This window comes from Panulirus ornatus, chromosome 3 (genome assembly GCF_036320965.1).
Source record: "Panulirus ornatus isolate Po-2019 chromosome 3, ASM3632096v1, whole genome shotgun sequence".
In the NCBI taxonomy this organism is placed as follows: Eukaryota; Metazoa; Arthropoda; class Malacostraca; order Decapoda; family Palinuridae; genus Panulirus; species Panulirus ornatus.
In genome coordinates this window covers 62,473,772-62,494,845 of record NC_092226.1, presented here as the reverse complement: position 1 = coordinate 62,494,845, position 21,074 = coordinate 62,473,772, and the positions used below count along the sequence as shown (strand labels likewise).

The 21,074-nt window shown below is 41.5% G+C and overlaps 1 protein-coding gene across 4 annotated transcripts in view; it reads left to right on the top strand.

Moving 5' to 3' along the window:
- The window catches only part of FIG4 (polyphosphoinositide phosphatase FIG4), a 322,728-nt gene that overhangs the window by 287,970 nt on the left and 13,684 nt on the right, over nucleotides 1-21,074 (top strand). For all 4 annotated transcript variants that reach the window (XM_071687992.1, XM_071688012.1, XM_071688003.1 and 1 more), the window contains exons 19-20: nucleotides 9,318-9,488; nucleotides 17,317-17,490. In XM_071687992.1, coding sequence (XP_071544093.1) covers nucleotides 9,318-9,488; nucleotides 17,317-17,490 — 345 coding nt within the window. The remainder of the gene's footprint in view (nucleotides 1-9,317; nucleotides 9,489-17,316; nucleotides 17,491-21,074) is intronic.

The window sequence follows — 21,074 nt, the reverse complement described above, 5'->3', positions numbered from 1 at the left end:
GGTTGGTTCTAGCGCTGTATCCTTACTTAAGAGTTGAGTCGAAAGTGGTCCGACATAAGTTGCCCCAGGCTAACTTCCAAACTTGACCCCCTTTCCCTAGGCTGCAAGGTTGACTCACTTTCCCTCTGCTTGTTCGACCTCACCACTAGCTAGACCATGCAATACTTAGCAAGCTTCTGCGTCACATGAATATTTTGTGGCCATCAGCAACTCATTGGTTGGCCGTTTTGATACCTGCTTCTTTCCCTACACGTCAGAGCTTTGGAAGTCTCTGCCTTCTCATGTCTTTCTTAATAACTATAGGACCTGGCACATGTCAAAAGGTTGGTGTTTCACTCTCTCAAAAATTTTACTTTCCCTTATCTTTTCTTTTTCCATTTCATAATTCTCTCTATATTTCAATGAAGGCCAGGACTTGAAGTGGACTTTTGTCCATGACTGGAGACATCAGCAAAAAAAGAATTAATTGTCATTTGATGTGAACACATGTGAAATATTTGATGATTATTCATTTCAAAATTATTTGCTATCCATTAGGCCAGTGAAAGAATGTAAAGTACTTTTTTCTATTATTTCATTCATAACCTAAGTACAGGTATACCACCGAATTTCCGGCAACTGATGGTTCGGCACCTTTAGTCCGGACAAAATTATGTGAAGGAACTTGAAATTACCGTGGCCACCAGACTAGTTTACTGTGTGGCCACAGATGGCATTGTGTGTAGGGTGCCCTCATTTACATTCTTTACACTGCACTTGTTGGTGGTGGTACTGCTATTTTGTGAGATTCTTAGTTTATTTTGCTTAACTTTAACCCTAGCTATGGCTTCTAAGACATATGAGAGTGTCAATCATGGTGCCAGATGTAAACACCAGTCCATATCAATCCAAGATAAAGTAGAACTGTTGAAAAAAAATGGATTTGGTGTTTCTTTGCGTAAGCTGTATGACATATACAGTATTGGTTCATCAACTGTTTATGATATAAAGAAGCAAAAGGAGAAAATATTGAAATTCTATGCAGACAGCGATTCCAAGAAGCAAATGACGATTAGAAAAACTAGGAAAGATGGTAAGAGTACTGAGCACAATCAAGTTATGATGAGATGGTTTCGACAGCGTTAGAGTGATGGAGTGGATTTGTCAGGCAGCATAATAATGGACCAGGCTAAGTTGTTCCATAAAGAACTTAAATTATGACATGAACGTGACCATAGTTGAGAATGGCTTCAAAGATTCAAGAAGTGTCATGGAATTTCCGTGAATAAAGTTTGCAGAGAAAAGCAGTCTGCAAACCATGAAGGAGCTGCCGAGTATGTGGACGAATTTGCGAAACTCATAGCTGACAAATACCTCAGTCCTGAGCAGGTGTATAATGCAGACGAAACTGCATTATTCTGATTCAAACAATCTAAGGACAGACTTACCTTCTTAGGGTGCTCAAACATATAATATTTGTTTAATTTAAACTTCTAGCTGTCCATGGTATACTTTAGACATATGGGAGATGCATGATTATTTATTATACTTTGTCGCTGTCTCCTGTGTTAGCAAGGTAGCGCAAGGAAACAGATGAAAGAATGGCCCATCTCACCCACATACTCATGTATATACATACACGTCCACACACAGCACATATACATACCTATACATCTCAGTGTATACATATATATACACACACAGACATATACATATATACACATGTACATAATTCATACTGCCTGCCCTTATTTATTCCCGTCGCCACCCCGCCACACATGAAATGACAACCTCTCCCCCCGCATGTGCGCGATATAGCACTAGGAAAAGACAACAAAGGCCACATTCGTTCACACTCAGTCTCTAGCTGTCATGTATAATGCACTGAAACCACAGCTCCCTTTCCACATCCAGGCCCCACAAAACTTTCCATGGTTTACCTCAGATGCTTCACATTCCCTGGTTCAATCTATTCCTTGCACGCCTTTCACCCTCCTGCATATTTAGGCCCCAATCACTCAAAATCTTTTTCACTCCATCTTTCCACTTCCGATTTGGTCTCCTCATTCCCTCCACCTCTGACACATATATCCTCTTGGTCAATCTTTCCTCACTCATTCTCTCCATGTGACCAAACTACTTCAAAACACTCTCTTCTGCTCTCTCAACCACACTCCTTTTATTACCACACATCTTTCTTACCCTCGCGTTACTTACTCGATCAAACCACCTCACACTACATATTGTCCTCAAACATCTCATTTCCAGCACATCCACCCTCCTCTGCACAACTCTATCTATAGCCCACGCCTCGCAACCATATAACATTGTTGGAACCACTATTCCTTCAAACATACCCATTTTTGCTTTCCAAGATAATGATCTCGGCTTTCATACATTTTTCAACGCTCCCAGAACTTTCAACCCTTCCCCCACCCTATGATTCACTTCCGCTTCCATGGTTCCATCCGCTGCCAAATCCACTCCCAGATATCTAAAACACTTCACTTCCTCCAGTTTTTCTTCATTCAAACTTACCTCCCTATTGACTTGTTCCTCAGCCCTACTGTACCTAATAATTAACCTTGCTCTTATTCACATTTACTCTCAGCTTTCTTCTTTCACACACTTTACCAAACTCAGTCACCAGCTTCTCCAGTTTCTCACCTGAATCACCCTCCAGCGTTGTATCATCAGCGAACAATAACTGACTTATTTCCCAAGCTCTCTCATCCACAACAGACTGCATACTTGCCCCTCTTTCCAAAACAGTTGCATTCACCTCCCTGGCAACCCCATCCATAAACAAATTAAACAACCATGGAGACATCATGCACCCCTGCCGCAAACCAACATTCACTGAGAACCAATTTTTTTCCTCTCTTCCTACATGTACACATGCCTTACTTTCTCGATAAAAACTTTTCACTGCTTCTAACAAGTCACCTCCCACACCATATATTCTTAATACCTTCCACAGAGCATCTCTGTCAACTCTATCATATGCCTTCTGCAGATCCATAAATGCTACATACAAATCTATTTGCTTTTCTAAGTATTTCTCACATACATTTTGCAAAGCAAACACCTGATCCATACATCCTCTACCACTTCTGAAACCACACTGCTCTTCCCCAGTCTGATGCTTTGTACATGCCTTCCCCCTCTCAATCAATACTCTCCCATATAATTTCCCAGGAATACTCAGCAAACTTATACCTCTGTAATTTGAGCAATCACTTTTATCCCCTTTGCCTTTGTACAATGGCACTATGCAAGCATTCCACCAGTCCTCAGGCACCTCACCATAAGTCATACATACATTGAATAACCTTACCAACCAGAGGTGTGTTGACGAATTATTATTATGTGACAATAGTTGGTCAGGCAAAATGGCTGATCCGGCAAGGCTTTGGAACCAAGAGTGCCGGAAACTTGGTGGTGTACCTGCATTTTTTCAATTTATCATACTTAATCGCCATCTCATGCTTTAGTGAGGTACCTCAAGGAAACAGACAGAATAATGGCCCAACCCACCCACATACACATGTATAAATGCCCACAGATGCACGTATACCTACCTATACATTTCAACATTATTATTATTATACTTTGTCGCTGTCTCCCGCGTTTGCGAGGTAGCGCAAGGAAACAGACGAAAGAAATGGCCCAACCCCCCCCCCATACACATGTATATACATACGTCCACACACGCAAATATACATACCTACACAGCTTTCCATGGTTTACCCCAGACACTTCACATGCCTTGATTCAATCCAGACACCACGTCAACCCCGGTATACCACATTGCTCCAGTTGCCCTCCTTTCACCCTCCTGCATGTTCAGGCCCCGATCACACAAAATCTTCTTCACTCCATCTTTCCACCTCCAATTTGGTCTCCCTCTTCTCCTTGTTCCCTCCACCTCCGACACATATATCCTCTTGGTCAATCTTTCCTCACTCATCCTCTCCATGTGCCCAAACCACTTCAAAACACCCTCTTCTGCTCTCTCAACCACGCTCTTTTTATTTCCACACATCTCTCTTACCCTTACGTTACTCACTCAAGACATTTCAACATATATATGCATAGACATAGGTATATATACACATGTAAATATTCGTACTTGCTGTCTTCATCCAATCCCATTGCCACCCCACCACACATGAAATAGCATCCATTAGGTTGCGCTAGGAAAAGACAAAAAAGGCCACATTTATTCACTCTCAGTCTCTAGTTGTCATGTGTAATGCACTGAAACCACAGCTCCCTTTCCACATCTAGGCCACACAAAACTTTCCATGGTTTACCCAAGATACTTCACCTGCCTGGTTCAATCCACTGACACCACATTGACCCCAGTATACCACATCATTCCAATTCACTCTATTCCTTGCATCCTTTCACCCTCCTGTACACTCAGGCCCCAATCACTCAAAATCTCTTTCACTCTATCTTTCCACCTCCAGTTTGGTCTCCTACTTCTCCTTCTTCCCTCCACCTCTGACACATATATCCTCTTTGTCAATCTTTCTTCACTCATTCTCTCCATGTGTCCAAACCATTTCAACACACCCTCTCCTGCTCTCTCAATCACACTCTTTATATTACCGCACATTCCTCTTACCCTTTCATTACTCACTTGATCAAACCACCTCACACCACATATTGTCCTCATACATACCATTTCCAACACATCCACCCTCCTCCACACAACCTATAGCCCATGCCTCGCAACCATATAACATTGTTAGAACCACTGTTCCTTCAGACACACCCATTTTTGCTCTCCGAGAAATTGTTCTTGTCTTCCACACATTCTTCAATGCTCCCAGAACCTTCACCCCCTCCCCCACCCTGTGATTCACTTACTTTTCCATGGTTTCATCTGCTGCTAAATCCACTCCCAGATATCTAAAACACTTCACTCCTCCAGTATTTCTTCATTCAAACTTACCTCCCAATTAACTTGACCCTCAACCCTACTGAATCTAATAACCTTCTTCTTATTCACATTTATTCCCAACTTTCTTCTTTCACATGCTTTATCAAACTCAGTCACCAACTTCTACAGTTTCTCACCTGAATCAGTCACCAGCGCTGTATCATCAGCGAATAACAAGTGACTCACTTCTCGAGGCCTTTCACCCACAACAGACTGCATACTTGCCCCTCTCTCCAAAACTCTTGCATTCACCTCCCTAACCACCCCATCCATAAACAAATTAAACAACCATGGAGACATCACACACCTCTTCCGCAAAATGACATTCACAGGGAACCGATTACTTTCCTATTTTCTACTCATCCACATCTTACATCCTTGGTAAAAACTTTTCACTGCTTCAAGCAACTTACCTCCCACACCATATACTCTTAATACATTCCACAAAGCATCTCTATCAACGCTATCATATGCCTTCTCCTGGTCCATAAATGGTACAAACAAATCCATCTGTTTTCCTAAGTATTTCTCATGTACATTCTTTAAAGCAAACACTTGATCCACACATCCTCTACCACTTCTGAAACCACACTGCTCTTCCCCAATCTCATGCTCTGTACATGCCTTTACCCTCTCAGTCAATACCCTCCCATATAATTTCCCTGGAATACTCAACAAACTTATACCTCTTAAATTTGACCACTCACCTTTATCCCCTTTGCTTTTATACAGTGGCACTATGGATGCATTCCGCCAACCCTTAGGCACTTCACCGTGAGTCATACATACATTGAATAACCATACCAACCAGTCAACAGTACAGTCACCCCCTTTTTTAATAAATTCCACAATAATACCATCCAAACCCGCTGCCTTGCCAGCTTTCATATTCAGCAAAGCTTTCACTACCTCTTCTCTGTTTACCAAACCATTTTCCTTGACCCTCTCACTTCACACACCACCTCGACCAAAACACTCTATATTTGCCACTCTATCATCAAACACATTCAACAAACCTTCAAAATACTCACTCCATCTCCTTTTCACTTCACCACTACTTGTTATTATCTCCCCATTTGCCCCCTTCACAGTTGTTCCCATTTGTTCTCTAGTCTTACGCACTTTATTTACCTCCTTCCAAAACATCTTTTTATTCTCCCTAAAATTTTACGATACTCTCTCACCCCAACTCTCATTTGCCCTCTTTTTCACCTCTTGCACCTTTCTCTTGACATCCTGCCTCTTTCTTTTATATATCTTCCAGTCATTCACACTACTTCCCTGCAAATATCATCCAAACGCCTCTCTCTTCTCTTTCACTAGCAGTCTTACTTCTTTATCCCACCACTCACTACCCTTTCAAATCTGCCCACCTCCCACCTTTCTCATGCCACAAGCATTTTTTCACAAGCCATCACTGCTTACCTAAATACATCCCATTACTTCCCCACTCCCCTTACATCATTTGCTCTCACCTTTTTTCATTTTGCACTCATTCTCTCCTGGTACTTCCTCACACAAGTCTCCTTTCCAAGCTCACTTACTCTTACCACTCTCTTCACCCCAACATTCTCTCTTCTTTTCTGAAAACCTCTACAAATCTTTACCTTCGCCTCCACAAGATATTGATCAGACATCCCTCCAGTTGCCCCTCTCAGCACATTAACATCCAAATGTTTCTCTTTCACGCACCTATTAATTAACACGTAATCCAATAGTGCTGTCTGGCCATCTCTCCTACTTACATATGTATACTTTGTATATCTCTCTTTTTAAATCCTGTATTTCCAATCACCAGCCCTTTTTCAGCACACAAATCTACAAGCTCTTCACCATCTCCATTTACAATACTGAAAACACCATGTAATCCAATTATACCCTCAACTGCCACATTACTCACTTTTGCATTCAAATCACCAATCACTATAACACGGTCTCTTGCATCAAAGCTGCTAACACACACACTCAGCTGCTCCCAAAACACTTGCCTCTCATGATCTTTCCTCTCATGACCAGGTGCATAGGCACCAATAATCACCCATCTCTCTCCATCCACTTTCAGTTTTACGCATATTAATCTAGAGTTTACTTTCTTTCACTCTGTCACATATTCCACAACTCCTGCTTCAGGAGTAGTGCTACTCATTCCATTGCTCTTGTCCTCCCACCAACCCCTGACTTTACTCCCAAGACATTCCCAAACCACTCTTCCCCTTTACCCTTATGTACTTATGTATATCTCTCTTTTTAAACCAGGTATTCCCAATCATCAGTCCTTTTTCAGCACACATATCCACAAGCTCCTCACCATTTCCATTTATAATACTGAACACCCCATGTACACCAATTATACCCTCAACTGCCACATTACTCACCGCATTCAAATCACCCATCACTATAACCCGGTCTTGTGTATCAAAGCTGCTGACACACTCACTCAGTTGCTCCTAAAACACTTGCTTCATGATCTTTCTTCTCATGCCCAGGTGCATAGGCACCAGTAATCACCCATCTCTCTTCATTCACTTTCAGTTTTACCAACATCAACATACCCTAGTCTGAGTCAGGTACCCATTTTATTGACCAACCCCTAGGGGTGGATGAACAACTGCATTGACTGTGGACCAACTGTCATAACCAGGATTCGAACCTATGTGCTCGACCCTCGGCAGCCCATGAATGTATCATGGTCAGGAACACTAACCGCTACATCACGGGAGTCCATATGATAGTGTTGTGGTGTCAGTTTAGTTTTGCTGTGAGTGTGAGGATGTTGAAGTCCAAAAGCATCTATTCTGATGTGAAAAATGTGTTCTCAGTTTTTTTTATTTTTTTCACTGTCTTTATCTAATACTGTAATATATACTGTGGTTCAAATTGTTTATATTTTCCCCTCCTTCAGATTGGTTCCACTCCTGGTCAGGTGTCTGATGTATGATGATAGACTCAAAAACTTTTCAGTTTAATTGCATTATATTCATTAGATTTTTTTTTTTTTTTTTTTTTTTTTTTAATACTTTGTCGCTGTCTCCCGCGTTTGCGAGGTAGCGCAAGGAAACAGACGAAAGAAATGGCCCAACCCCCCCATACACATGTATATACATACGTCCACACACGCAAATATACATACCTACACAGCTTTCCATGGTTTACCCCAGACGCTTCACATGCCTTGATTCAATCCACTGACAGCACGTCAACCCCGGTATACCACATCGCTCCAATTCACTCTATTCCTTGCCCTCCTTTCACCCTCCTGCATGTTCAGGCCCCGATCACACAAAATCTTTTTCACTCCATCTTTCCACCTCCAATTTGGTCACCCTCTTCTCCTCGTTCCCTCCACCTCCGACACATATATCCTCTTGGTCAATCTTTCCTCACTCATTCTCTCCATGTGCCCAAACCACTTCAAAACACCCTCTTCTGCTCTCTCAACCACGCTCTTTTTATTTCCACACATCTCTCTTACCCTTACGTTACTCACTCGATCAAACCACCTCACACCACACATTGTCCTCAAACATCTCATTTCCAGCACATCCATCCTCCTGCGCACAACTCTATCCATAGCCCACTCCTCGCAACCATACAACATTGTTGGAACCACTATTCCTTCAAACATACCCATTTTTGCTTTCCGAGATAATGTTCTCGACTTCCACACATTCTTCAAGGCCCCCAGAATTTTCGCCCCCTCCCCCACCCTAAGATCCACTTCCGCTTCCATGGTTCCATCCGCTGCCAGATCCACTCCCAGATATCTAAAACACTTCACGTCCTCCAGTTTTTCTCCATTCAAACTCACCTCCCAACTGACTTGACCCTCAACCCTACTGTACCTAATAACCTTGCTCTTATTCACATTTACTCTTAACTTTCTTCTTCCACACACTTTACCAAACTCAGTCACCAGCTATTTCAGTTTGATAATTTGATAGTTTAATCATTTTTGCATGAACACTTTTGTTTTTAACCTGATAGGAAAAACAATACAAGAAAGCATTCTTGTCAGCCAATCACATTTGTTACAGTTGAAAATATACTGTGCTAGTTCATTCATGAAAAAAATACTATGAGCTTGCTACATCTGAGTTGCTAGATATTGTGACTGTTCTTGGAGACTATTGAGAAATTTATGCTCGCAACATACCTGGTAGTGTATGTGTCTAATGAGGGTCATCACAGGTCTGTAGGCATAATTGTGTGTCCTTAGGAAAATCCTCCATCCATTACCTTCTATAATAAATAGAAGGTAATTTTCAAGATCTATTCCATATGCTATATATTGTTTACATTGTTCCCTTTGTTTGCTAAAATAAGCACCTTGTCACTTTCTATTGTGATAAGATTATTTATTCAGTAATTACAGGATTGTCTTTTACAGAGACTACATGCCCAATTTCACAACAGATGAAAGCCCGTTCAGTGTCCGTCGCCGCCCTGGGAAGCGACAGGAAGAATTATCACGAAATCAAAGTTCCAGTTTATCTTCCCCCAAAAATCCTGGCATATCTGGTCAAGCCTCTACGTCATCCACAACTTCTAGTGGTACCAGGTGATGATTTACTTAAAAGAAAAAGCGCATTTCCATTCTTGCTATCAAACTTCACTATCATAAATATGTTCAAAGAGGTCCTCTTGTGTAATTAAAAAAAAATGCACCAAAAGTGTTTCATTCTTCGTAGGTACTTGCTTGGTTACCTCACACATCTTTGATGCTCCCTCACTGGAAACCACTCATCATTTCTTCTTATCTGCATACATATCTTACTTTCTTGGCCAAAAGAAATAAAATAGAAGTAAACTCTCACATTTGATAACTTTCTTTTTATCTCATATTTTTAGCAGCTTCCACTGCACTCACTCATCATACACATATCATTAACACACTCCTTGACCTTTGATCTCACCAAATGGACTTGGCTGGGTTTATGAATGTTGCATGAGCCTTATATGAGGGTTCCTGGAGCAGAAATGTAAGGTATATATTTACATAATTTTTTTCACTAAACAATTGTTTCTCCTACCTTAGTAAGGTAGCATAATGAAAATATGAACAATGGCCTCATTTGCACACATCCTCTTTCTAGCTGACAAATGTAATACATTGAAATCAAAGCCCCATAGACTATTGCTTAGTTTCTCCTTACTCCTTCATATGCCTTGGTTCAGTCCACTTTTGGCATGTTGCACTTCCTACATGCCACATAACTCTGGTCCATTTTATCTTGTTACATGCCTCCCACCCTCCTGATCTGAATCTTTGGGGTACAATGCCTCAAAGCCTCATTCACTCCATCCTTCTATATCCTCCTTGGTCTCCTCATTCCCCTTGCTGTATAGATCCTCTTATTAATTTTTAACTCACTGATACTAACCTCTTCTTCCAAACACTCTTTAGTATACCAAGGACCTCAGCCTCCTCCCTTCTTGCACTCTATAATTCACTTCAAGCCTTTGGTTCCATCCACTGCCAGGTATCTAAAGCAGTCTACTTCCTCTAGGTCATCTCCAATTCAGGCTTACTCCCATACCGTCCTGTCTCATCTCCCTGGTATATCTCATTACCTTTCTTTTGCCCACATTCTCACATTCAACTTTCTCCTTTTACACACTTTCTTAAACTCTTACCATTTCTTGGAGTTTCTGTAACGAGTCTGCTACCAGAGCTATGTCATCTTGAAGCAGCACCGCAGTGCCCCAGTGTGCTGTAGATTTGCCTTTTGCTCCAAGACCAGTCAACTTATCAGCCCTATCAACATACTTTCTCCAGATCTGTAAATGCCACATACATTTTTCTTTCTTCACATATTTTCAGTCACCATTCTGCCATACAAGGAACACTGACTAGTCATATACCTCTGTAATTCGAACATTTTCTTTTGTTCTCCATGACTTGTATATAAAGGCATTATGCGTGGATTTGCTTGTCCTTAGGCACAATTGAACCATGCAAACTTTAAATAGCTTGACTAACCACTCAGCAACACTGTTGCTTCCCATTTTGAAAAAAATCATTTGCAATTCCATCTGCTCCTGAAGCTTCACCAGACATAAAGACAGGTGTTTGCTTTGAAGAATGTATGTGAGAAATACTTAGAAAAGCAAATGGATTTGTATGTAGCATTTATGGATCTGGAGAAGGCATATGATAGAGTTGATAGAGATGCTCTGTGGAAGGTATTAAGAATATATGGTGTGGAAGGAAAGTTGTTAGAAGCAGTGAAAAGTTTTTATCGAGGATGTAAGGCATGTGTACGTGTAGGAAGAGAGGAAAGTGATTGGTTCTCAGTGAATGTAGGTTTGCGGCAGGGGTGTGTGATGTCTCCATGGTTGTTTAATTTGTTTATGGATGGGGTTGTTAGGGAGGTAAATGCAAGAGTTTTGGAAAGAGGGGCAAGTATGAAGTCTGTTGGGGATGAGAGAGCTTGGGAAGTGAGTCAGTTGTTGTTCGCTGATGATACAGCGCTGGTGGCTGATTCATGTGAGAAACTGCAGAAGCTGGTGACTGAGTTTGGTAAAGTGTGTGGAAGAAGAAAGTTAAGAGTAAATGTGAATAAGAGCAAGGTTATTAGGTACAGTAGGGTTGAGGGTCAAGTCAATTGGGAGGTGAGTTTGAATGGAGAAAAACTGGAGGAAGTGAAGTGTTTTAGATATCTGGGAGTGGATCTGGCAGCGAATGGAACCATGGAAGCGGAAGTGGATCATAGGGTGGGGGAGGGGGCGAAAATTCTGGGGGCCTTGAAGAATGTGTGGAAGTCGAGAACATTATCTCGGAAAGCAAAAATGGGTATGTTTGAAGGAATAGTGGTTCCAACAATGTTGTATGGTTGCAAGGCGTGGGCTATGGATAGAGTTGTGCGCAGGAGGATGGATGTGCTGGAAATGAGATGTTTGAGGACAATGTGTGGTGTGAGGTGGTTTGATCGAGTGAGTAACGTAAGGGTAAGAGAGATGTGTGGAAATAAAAAGAGCGTGGTTGAGAGAGCAGAAGAGGGTGTTTTGAAGTGGTTTGGGCACATGGAGAGAATGAGTGAGGAAAGATTGACCAAGAGGATATATGTGTCGGAGGTGGAGGGAACGAGGAGAAGAGGGAGACCAAATTGGAGGTGGAAAGATGGAGTGAAAAAGATTTTGTGTGATCGGGGCCTGAACATGCAGGAGGGTGAAAGGAGGGCAAGGAATAGAGTGAATTGGAGCGATGTGGTATACCGGGGTTGACGTGCTGTCAGTGGATTGAATCAAGGCATGTGAAGCGTCTGGGGTAAACCATGGAAAGCTGTGTAGGTATGTATATTTGCGTGTGTGGACGTATGTATATACATGTGTATGGGGGGGTTGAGCCATTTCTTTCGTCTGTTTCCTTGCGCTACCTCGCAAACGCGGGAGACAGCGACAAAGTATAATAAAAAAAAAAAATAATGTATAACTGCATCACTCCTCATGCCACCTCATCCTGACCACACCAAATTCTGCTTTTGTTCAAAATGCTCACCACCCTTAGTTCAGCTTTTCATTTCCTGTTACCACTTCCCCACCTGTTCTCATTCCTCTCACTGTCATTCCCATAACCTCCAATAAATCACCCTGCTGCCTGAACAGTGACATGAGTAATACAGGTGCACCACCAAATTTCCAGCAACTGATGGTTCGGCACCTCCTTTAGTCTGGAGAAAATTATGTGAGGGAACTTTAAATTACTGCAGCCACCAAACTAGTTTACTGGGCGACTACAGATGGCATTGTGTGTAGGGCACGCTTATTTACATTCTTTACACTGCACTTGTTGCTAGTGATACTGCAATTCTGTAAGATTCTTAGTTTATTTTGCTTAAATTCAACCATAGCTTTGGCTTCTAAGACTTGTGAGAGTGTCAGCCGTGGTGTCGAACATAAACACCAGTCCATATCAATCCAAGATAAAGTAGAACTGTTGAAAAAATGGACCATGATGTTTCGGTGCGTAAGCTGTGTGACATCTACAGTATTTGTACATCGACTGTTTATGATATAAAGAAGCAAAGGGAGAAAATATAGAAATTGTATCCATACAGCGATTCCAAGAAGCAAATGATGATTAGAAAAACTATTAAAGATGGTAAGAGTACTGAGCACGATTGAGTGATGATGGAATTGTTTCGACATCATCGGAGTTATGGAGTGGACTTGTCAGGTAGCATGATAATCTTGTTTCACTAATGTACTATCGTACAAGTACCTGTATTTCATTTATTTATTTAATTTACAATTAATATTTGTTTAATTTAGATTTTGAGCAGTCTATGGTATACTTTAGACACATGGAAGATGTATAATTAGTGGGTTAGAGGTATGTTGATGAATTATTATTATTATGTGACCACAGTTTGTCTGGCAAAGTTGTTAATCTGGCAGTGCTTTGGAACCAAGAGTGCCGGAAAATCGATGGTGTACCTGTAGTACTCATACATACACATAAGTCTGTTTACTAGCATTAAATTTTCTTACATTACCAGATATTTTATTTATGCTTCCCACACATTCCTCACGTATCGTAGAAGGCGACTAAAGGGGATGGGAAGGGGGGGGGGGGCTGAAACCCTCCCCTCCATGTATTTTAACTTTCTAAAAGGGGAAACAGAAGGAGTCACATGAGGAGTGCTCATCCTCCTCAAAGGCTCAGATTGAGGTGTCTAAATGTGTGTGGATGTAACCAAGATGAAAAAAAGGAGAGATAGGTAGTATGTGTGAGGAAAGGAACCTGGATGTTCTGGCTCAGAGTGAAACGAAGCTCAAGGGTAAAGGGGAAGAGTGGTTTGGGAATGTCTTGGGAGTAAAGTCAGGGGTTAGTGAGAGGACAAGAGCAAGGGAAGGAGTAGCACTACTGAAACAGGAGTGGTGGAGTATGTGGTAGATTGTAAAAAAGTAAACTCTAGATTGATATGGGTAAAACTGAAAGTGGATGGAGAGAGATGGATGATTATTGGTGCATATGCACCTGGGCATGAGAAGAAAGATCATGAGACGCAAGTGTTTTGGGAGCAGCTGAGTGAGTGTGTTAGTAGTTTTGATGCACAAGACCGGGTTATAGTGATGGGTGATTTGACTGAAAAGGTGAGTAATGTGGCAGTTGAGGGAATAATTGGTGTACATGGGGTGTTCAGTGTTGTAAATGGAAATGGTGAAGAGCTTGTAGATTTATGTGCTGAAAAAGGATGGGTGATTGGGAATACCTGGTTTAAAAGAGAGATATACATAAGTATACTTATGTTAGTAGGAGAGATGGCCAGAGAGCATTATTGGATTACATGTTAATTGATAGGCATGCGAAAGAGAGACTTTTGGATGTTAATGTGCTGAGAGATGCAACTGGAGGGATGTCTGATCATTATCTTGTGGAGGCGAAGTTGAAGATTTGTAGAGGTTTTCGGAAAAGAAGAGAGAATGTTGGGGTGAAGAGAGTGGTGAGAGTAAATGAGCTTGGGAAGGAGACTTGTGTGAGGAAGTACCAGGAGAGACTGAGTACAGAATGGAAAAAGGTGAGAACAAAAGAAGGAAGGGGAGTGGGGGAGGAATGGGATGTATTTAGGTAAACAGTGATGGCTTGCGCAAAAGATGCTTGTGGCATGAGAAACGTGGGAGGTGGGCAGATTAGAAAGGGTTGTGAGTGGTGGGATGAAGAAGTAAGATTATTAATGAAAGAGAAGAGAGAGGCATTTGGACGATTTTTGCAGGGAAATAATGCAAATGAGTGGGAGATGTATAAAAGAAAGAGGCAGAAGGTCAAGAGAAAGTGCAAGAGGTGAAAAAGAGGGCAAATGGGAGTTGGCATGAAAGAGTATCATTAGATTTTAGGGAGAATAAAAAGATGTTTTGGAAGGAGGTAAATAAAGTGCATAAGACAAGGGAACGAATGGGAACTTCAGTGAAGGGGGCTAATGGGGAGGTGATAACAAGTAGTGGTGATGTGAGAAGGAGATGGAGTGAGCATTTTGAAGGTTTGTTGAATGTGTTTGATGATAGAGTGGCAGATATAGGGTGTTTTGGTCGAGGTGGTGTACAGAGTGAGAGGGTTAGGGAGAATGATTTGGTAAACAGAGAAGAGGTAGTAAAAGCTTTGCGGAAGATGAAAGCTGGCAAGGCAGTGGGTTTGGATGGTATTGCAGCAGAATTTATTAAAAAAGGTGGTGACTGTATTGTTGACTGGTTGGTAAGGTTATTTAATGTATGTATGACTCATGGTGAGGTGCCTGAGGATTGGAGGAATGCTTGCATAGTGCCATTGTACAAAGGCAAAGGAGATACGAGTGAGTGCTCAAATTACAGAGGTATAAGTTTGTTGAGTATTCCTGGGAGGGTATTGATTGCGAGGGTGAAGGCATGTACAGAGCATCAGATTGGGGAAGAGCAGTGTGGTTTCAGAAATGGTAGATGATGTGTGAATCAGGTGTTTGCTTTGAAGAATGTATGTGAGAAATTCGTAGAAAAGCAAATGGATTTGTATGTAGCATTTATGGATCTGGAGATGGCATATGATAAGAGTTGATAGAGATGCTCTGTGGAAGGTATTAAGAATATATGGTGTGGGTGGCAAGTTGTTAGAAGCAGTGAAAAGTTATTATTGAGGATGTAAGGCTTGTGTACGTGTAGGAAGAGAGGAAAGTGATTGGTTCTCAGTGAATGTTGGTTTGCGACAGGGGTGTGTAATGTCTCCATGGTTGTCTAATTTTGTTTATGGATAGGGTTGTTAGGGAGGTGAATGCAAGAGTTTTGGAAAGAGGGGCAAGTATGCAGTCTGTTGTGGATGAGAGAGCTTGGGAAGTGAGTCAGTTGTTGTTCACTGATGATACTGCGATGGTGGCTGATTTGTGTGAGAAACTGCAGAAGCTGGTGACTGAGTTTGGTAAAGTGTGAGGAAGAAGAAAGCTGAGAGTAAATGTGAATAAGAGCTAGGTTATTAAGTACAGTAGGTTTGAGGGACAAGTCAATTGGGAGGTAAGTTTGAATGGAGAAAAACTGGAGGAAGTGAAGTGTTTTAGCTATCTGGGTGTGGATTTGGCAGCGGATGGAACCATGGAAGCAGAAGTGAATCATAGGGTGGGGGAAGGGGCGAAAGTTCTGGGAGCATTGAAGAATGTGTGGAAGTCGAGAACATTATCTCGGAAAGCAAAAATGGGTATGTTTGAAGAAATAGTGGTTCCAACAATGTTATATGGTTGCGTAGGCATGGGCTATAGATAGAGTTGTGCAGAGGAAGGTGGATGTGCTGGAAATGAGATGTGTGAGGACAATATGTGGTGTGAGGTGGTTTGATCGAGTAAGTAATGAAAGGGTAAGAGAGATGTGTGGTAATAAAAAGAGTGTGGTTGAGAGAGCAGAAGGGGTGTTTTGAAATGGTTAGGTCACATGGAGAGAATGAGTGAGGAAAGATTGACCAAGAGGATATATGTGTCAGAGGTGGAGGGAACGAGAAGTGGGAGACCAAATTGGAGGTGGAAAGATGGAGTGAAAAAGATTTTGAGTGATTGGGGCCTGAACATGCAGGAGGGTGAAAGGCGTGCAAGGAATAGAGTGAATTGGAACAATGTGGTGTACCGGGGTCGATGTCCTGTCAATGAATTGAACTGGGGCTTGTGGGGTGTCTTGGGTAAACCATGGAAAATTCTGTGGGGCCTGGATGTGGAAAGGGAGCTGTGGTTTCAGTGCATTATACATGACAGCTAGAGACTGAGTGTGAACGAATGTGGCCTTTGTTGTCTTTTCCTAGCGCTACCTTGTGCACATGCGGGGAAGGAGGTTATTTTATGTGTGGCGAGGTGGCGATGGGAATGAATAAAGGCAGACAGTATGAATTATATACATGTGTATATATGTATATGTCTGTGTGTGTATATATATGTATATGTTGAGATGTATAGGTATGTTTATTTGCGTGTATGTATATACATGTGTATGTGGGTGGGTTGGGCCATTCTTTCGTCTGTTTCCTTGCGCTACCTCGCTAAAGTGGGAGACAGTGACAAAGCAAAATATATGATAATATTTCATGTAAAGCATTGGTTACACCAAAAATGAGATTAACCTTTGTCATGGGTGTATCAATGTATGTAGTTGGAATGGGGTACAGTCTCATCAAGGACCACCTTATCCAAAGGAGTCCATCATTTCCCTGCTCATGAGTTAGAGTGCAGCCTCAAAGGTTCTTGAGCTTAGGATTTCTTGGGCTTTATATAATAACATTATGTGAATAAGATACAGTGTGCATTTATGAGGAGTTAAAGTTTGATTCTATGATATTCTGGGAAAGAAAAAAGGAGAGGTATTTCCCATACAGTTGTTTTTTCTTGTTTCCTGAAAATTAGCTTATCTTACAGGATTTCCTTGCAATGATAAATATTTTTCAGTTCAACTGAGAGTGAGGCAAGTGATGAGGATGAGTTGTCTGTGGCAAGTACTGCAAGTGATGATGGTGATAGCAGCCCAAGCCTCTCCCTGGTATCTTTCTTCCCGCCTATGACCAAGACATATGGGAACTACTTACATGAACCATCAAGAACAGACAATGCCATCTACAAGAGGTAATTTAACCATATATGATACAAGTAGTAAAGAGGTGATAAGCTCAAGGTATTACAGCCAGTTAACAGTTTCATCTGTCATTCATCTTTATGAACATGAATTTTACTTAGTTCCTCATTTTATCCTTTCTCCTGAACCTTTTCTAGATGTGGAAGAAGGAGAGTTTGTATTTTGCATATATTTATTACATTTCCACTGATGTTGTACATAGTATACTAGAATAAGGAATTCTCACATCTTATTGTATTTTATCATTATGGATGAGATTTGTAACAATTCTCTGTCCAACAGTTTTTTAACTTAGTCATTATAAGGTCAGTCAAGCTGAGACTCTGCTCCTGATTTATAGATCTGTAGATATATATATTTTTTATAAACTGTCTTGTCCATGAAGTTAGCACAAGGAACTAAGTCTTTAAGAAAATATTCTAAAATTCTTGATTGGCTCCTCTTTCTGTTCCTACTTTCAGGCGGCAGTACAGGAGAGGAGGATTTCTAGTCATGCTCTCTTGCTCATTTGAGTTGTTTTCTATGACACAGATACATGTTCTTTCTCCCATTTCCCCTGGAGTATTTTTGATATGTATACATCTAAAGCTCTGGGACTTTCAAGTGTAGCAGAGGCAGTTTAAAAGAAGAGTTAGAATGAGAGAGCAAGTAAAACAAGCAGATATGAAGTAATATTATAGGAATTTTATTCCGGAATTGTATTTTGCTCTCTTCTTCTCATTGCTTTGTAACTCTTATACAGGACCAAGAAAAAAAAAAAATTTTAATCTTTCCTCCTCTTCTTATCCAAGATGATTTTTTCCCATACTTTCAGATATCTGTGAAGCTGCTTTAACTAATGGGTTCACATGTATATCCAGTCTTACAAGTATATTTTAAATTTTCAAGTTGTCCTCTCGAGCTGCTCATTCAGTTTTTGTACTTTGGCCAGATCCCTAAGATATTATCAAGGGTCAGATTGTTGTTGGTGTTTGGGGAGGAAGGGGGTGACAGTTTGTCAAACCTCTGAATTGTCTTTGGTTTCATTACATATTTGATAAATCCTTGGGATGGCATTGCTTGCCTTTCAGTCTTTCATCAAAGAGGTTTACCAGATTTGTGGATCACCTTGTTCTGAAAAAAATCTTAACATCCTCTTCATCCTAGAGTTTGGCCACTGGGGATGCAAGGACAGAGAGTTATTGAAAGGGGCAGAGCAGCTTTATCTAAAGTTTAAGGAGTTTGATTTATATTATTTTATATTTATTATACTTAACCGCTGTCTACAGTGTTAGCGAGATAGCACAAGGGAACAGACAAGGAACGGCCCAACCCACCCACATACACAGGTATATACATAAACACCACACATGCACATGTACATACTTGTACATTTCAACATGTACAGACATATACATACACAGACATATACATATATACACATGTACATATCCATACTTGCTGCCTTCATCCATTCCCGTTGCCACCCTGCCACACACGAAATAGCATCACCCTCCAGCGAGGCAGCAGCAGGAACAGACGAAAAAGGCCATATTCATTGACACTCAGTCTCTAGCTGTCATTGTAATGCACTGAAACCACAGCTCCCTTTCCACATCCAGGCCCCACAGGCCTTTCCATCGTTTACCCCAACGCTTCACATGCCCTGATTCTATCCATTGACAGCACGTTGACCCCTGTATACTACATCGTTCCAATTCACCCTATTCCTTGCACGCCTTTCACCCTCCTGTGTGTTCAGGCCCCGATCGCTCAAAATGTTTTCACTCCATCCTTCCACCTCCAATTTGGTCTCCCGCTTCACCTTCTACCCTCCACCTCTGACACATATATACTCTTTATCAGTCTTTCCTCACTCATTCTCTCCATGTGTCCAAAACATTTCAACACACCCTCTTCTCCTCTCTCGACCACACTCTTTTTATTACCACACATCTCTCATACCCTTTCATTACCTACTCGATCAAACTACCTCACACCTCATATTGTCCTCACACATTTCATTTCCAACACATCCACCCTTCTCTGCACAACCCTATCTGCAGCCCATGCCTCACAACCATATAAAATTGTTAAAACCACTTTTCCTTCAAACATACCCGTTTTTGCTCCGAGATAATGTTCTCACCTTCCACAAGTATGTATGATTTATGGTGAGGTGCCTAAGGATTGGTGGAATGCTAACATAGTGTCATTGTACAAAGGCAAATAAAAAGTGAGTGCTCAAATTACAGAGGTATAAGTTTGTTGAGTATTCCTGGGAAATTATATGGGAGGGTATTGATTGAAAGGGTGAAGGCATGTACAGAGCATCAGATTGGGGAAGAGCAGTGTGGTTGGTTTCAGAAGTGGTAGAGGATGTGTGGATCAGGTGTTTGCTCTGAAGAATGTATGTGAGAAATACGTAGAAAAGCAAATGGATTTATATGTAACATTTATGGATCTGGAGAAGGCATATGATGGTGTGGATAGAGATGCTCTGTGGAAGGTTTTAAGAATATATGGTGTGGGAGGCAAGTTGTTAGAAGCAGTGAAAAGTTTTTATGAGGGAAGTAAGGCATGTGTACGTGTAGGAAGAGAGGAAAGTGATTGGTTCTCATTGAATGTTGGTTTGCGGCAGGGGTGTGTGATGTCTCCATGGTTGTTTAATTTGTTTACGGATGGGGTTGTTAGGGAGGTGAATGCAAGAGTTTTGGAAAGAGGGGCAAGTATGCAGTCTGTTGTGGATGAGAGAGCTTGGGAAGTGAGTCAGTTGTTGTTTACTGATGATACAGTGCTATTGGCTGATTCATGTGAGAAACTACAGAAGCTGGTGACTGAGTTTGGTAAAGTGTAAGAGAGAAGAGAGCTGAGAGTAAATGTGAATAAGAGCAAGGTTATTAGGTACAGCAGGGTTGAGGGACAAGCAAATGGGAGGTAAGTTTGAATGGAGAAAAACTGGAGGAAGTGAAGTGTTTTAGATATTTGGGTGTGGATTTGGCAGTGGATGGAACCATGGAAGCGGAAGTGAATCATAGGGTGGGGGAGGAGGCGAAAGTTCTGGGAGCGTTGAAGAATGTGTGGAAGTCGAGAACATTATCTCGGAAAGGAAAAATGGGTATGTATGAAGGAATAGTGGTTCCAACAATGTTATATGGTTGCGAGAGTGGGCTATAGATAGAGTTGTGCGGAGGAGGGTGGATGTGCTGGAAATGGAAATGTTTCAGGACAATATGTGGTGTGAGGTGGTTTGATCAAGTAAGTGATAAGAGGGTAAGAGAGATGTGTGGCAATAAAAAGAGTGTGGTTGAGAGAGCAGAAGAGGGTGTTTTGAAGTGGTTTGGTCACATGGAGAGAATGAGTGAGATAAAATTGACCAAGATGATATATGTGTCAGAGGTGGAGAGAACGAGAAGAAGTGGGAGACCAAATTTGAGGTGGAAAGATGGAGTGAAAAAGATTTTGAGTGATCGGGACCTGAACATTCAGGAGGGTGAAAGGCGTGCAAGGAATAGAGTGAATTGGAAAGATGTGGTATACCGGGGTCGACGTGCTGTCAATGGATTGAATCAGGGCATGTGAAGCATCTGGGGTA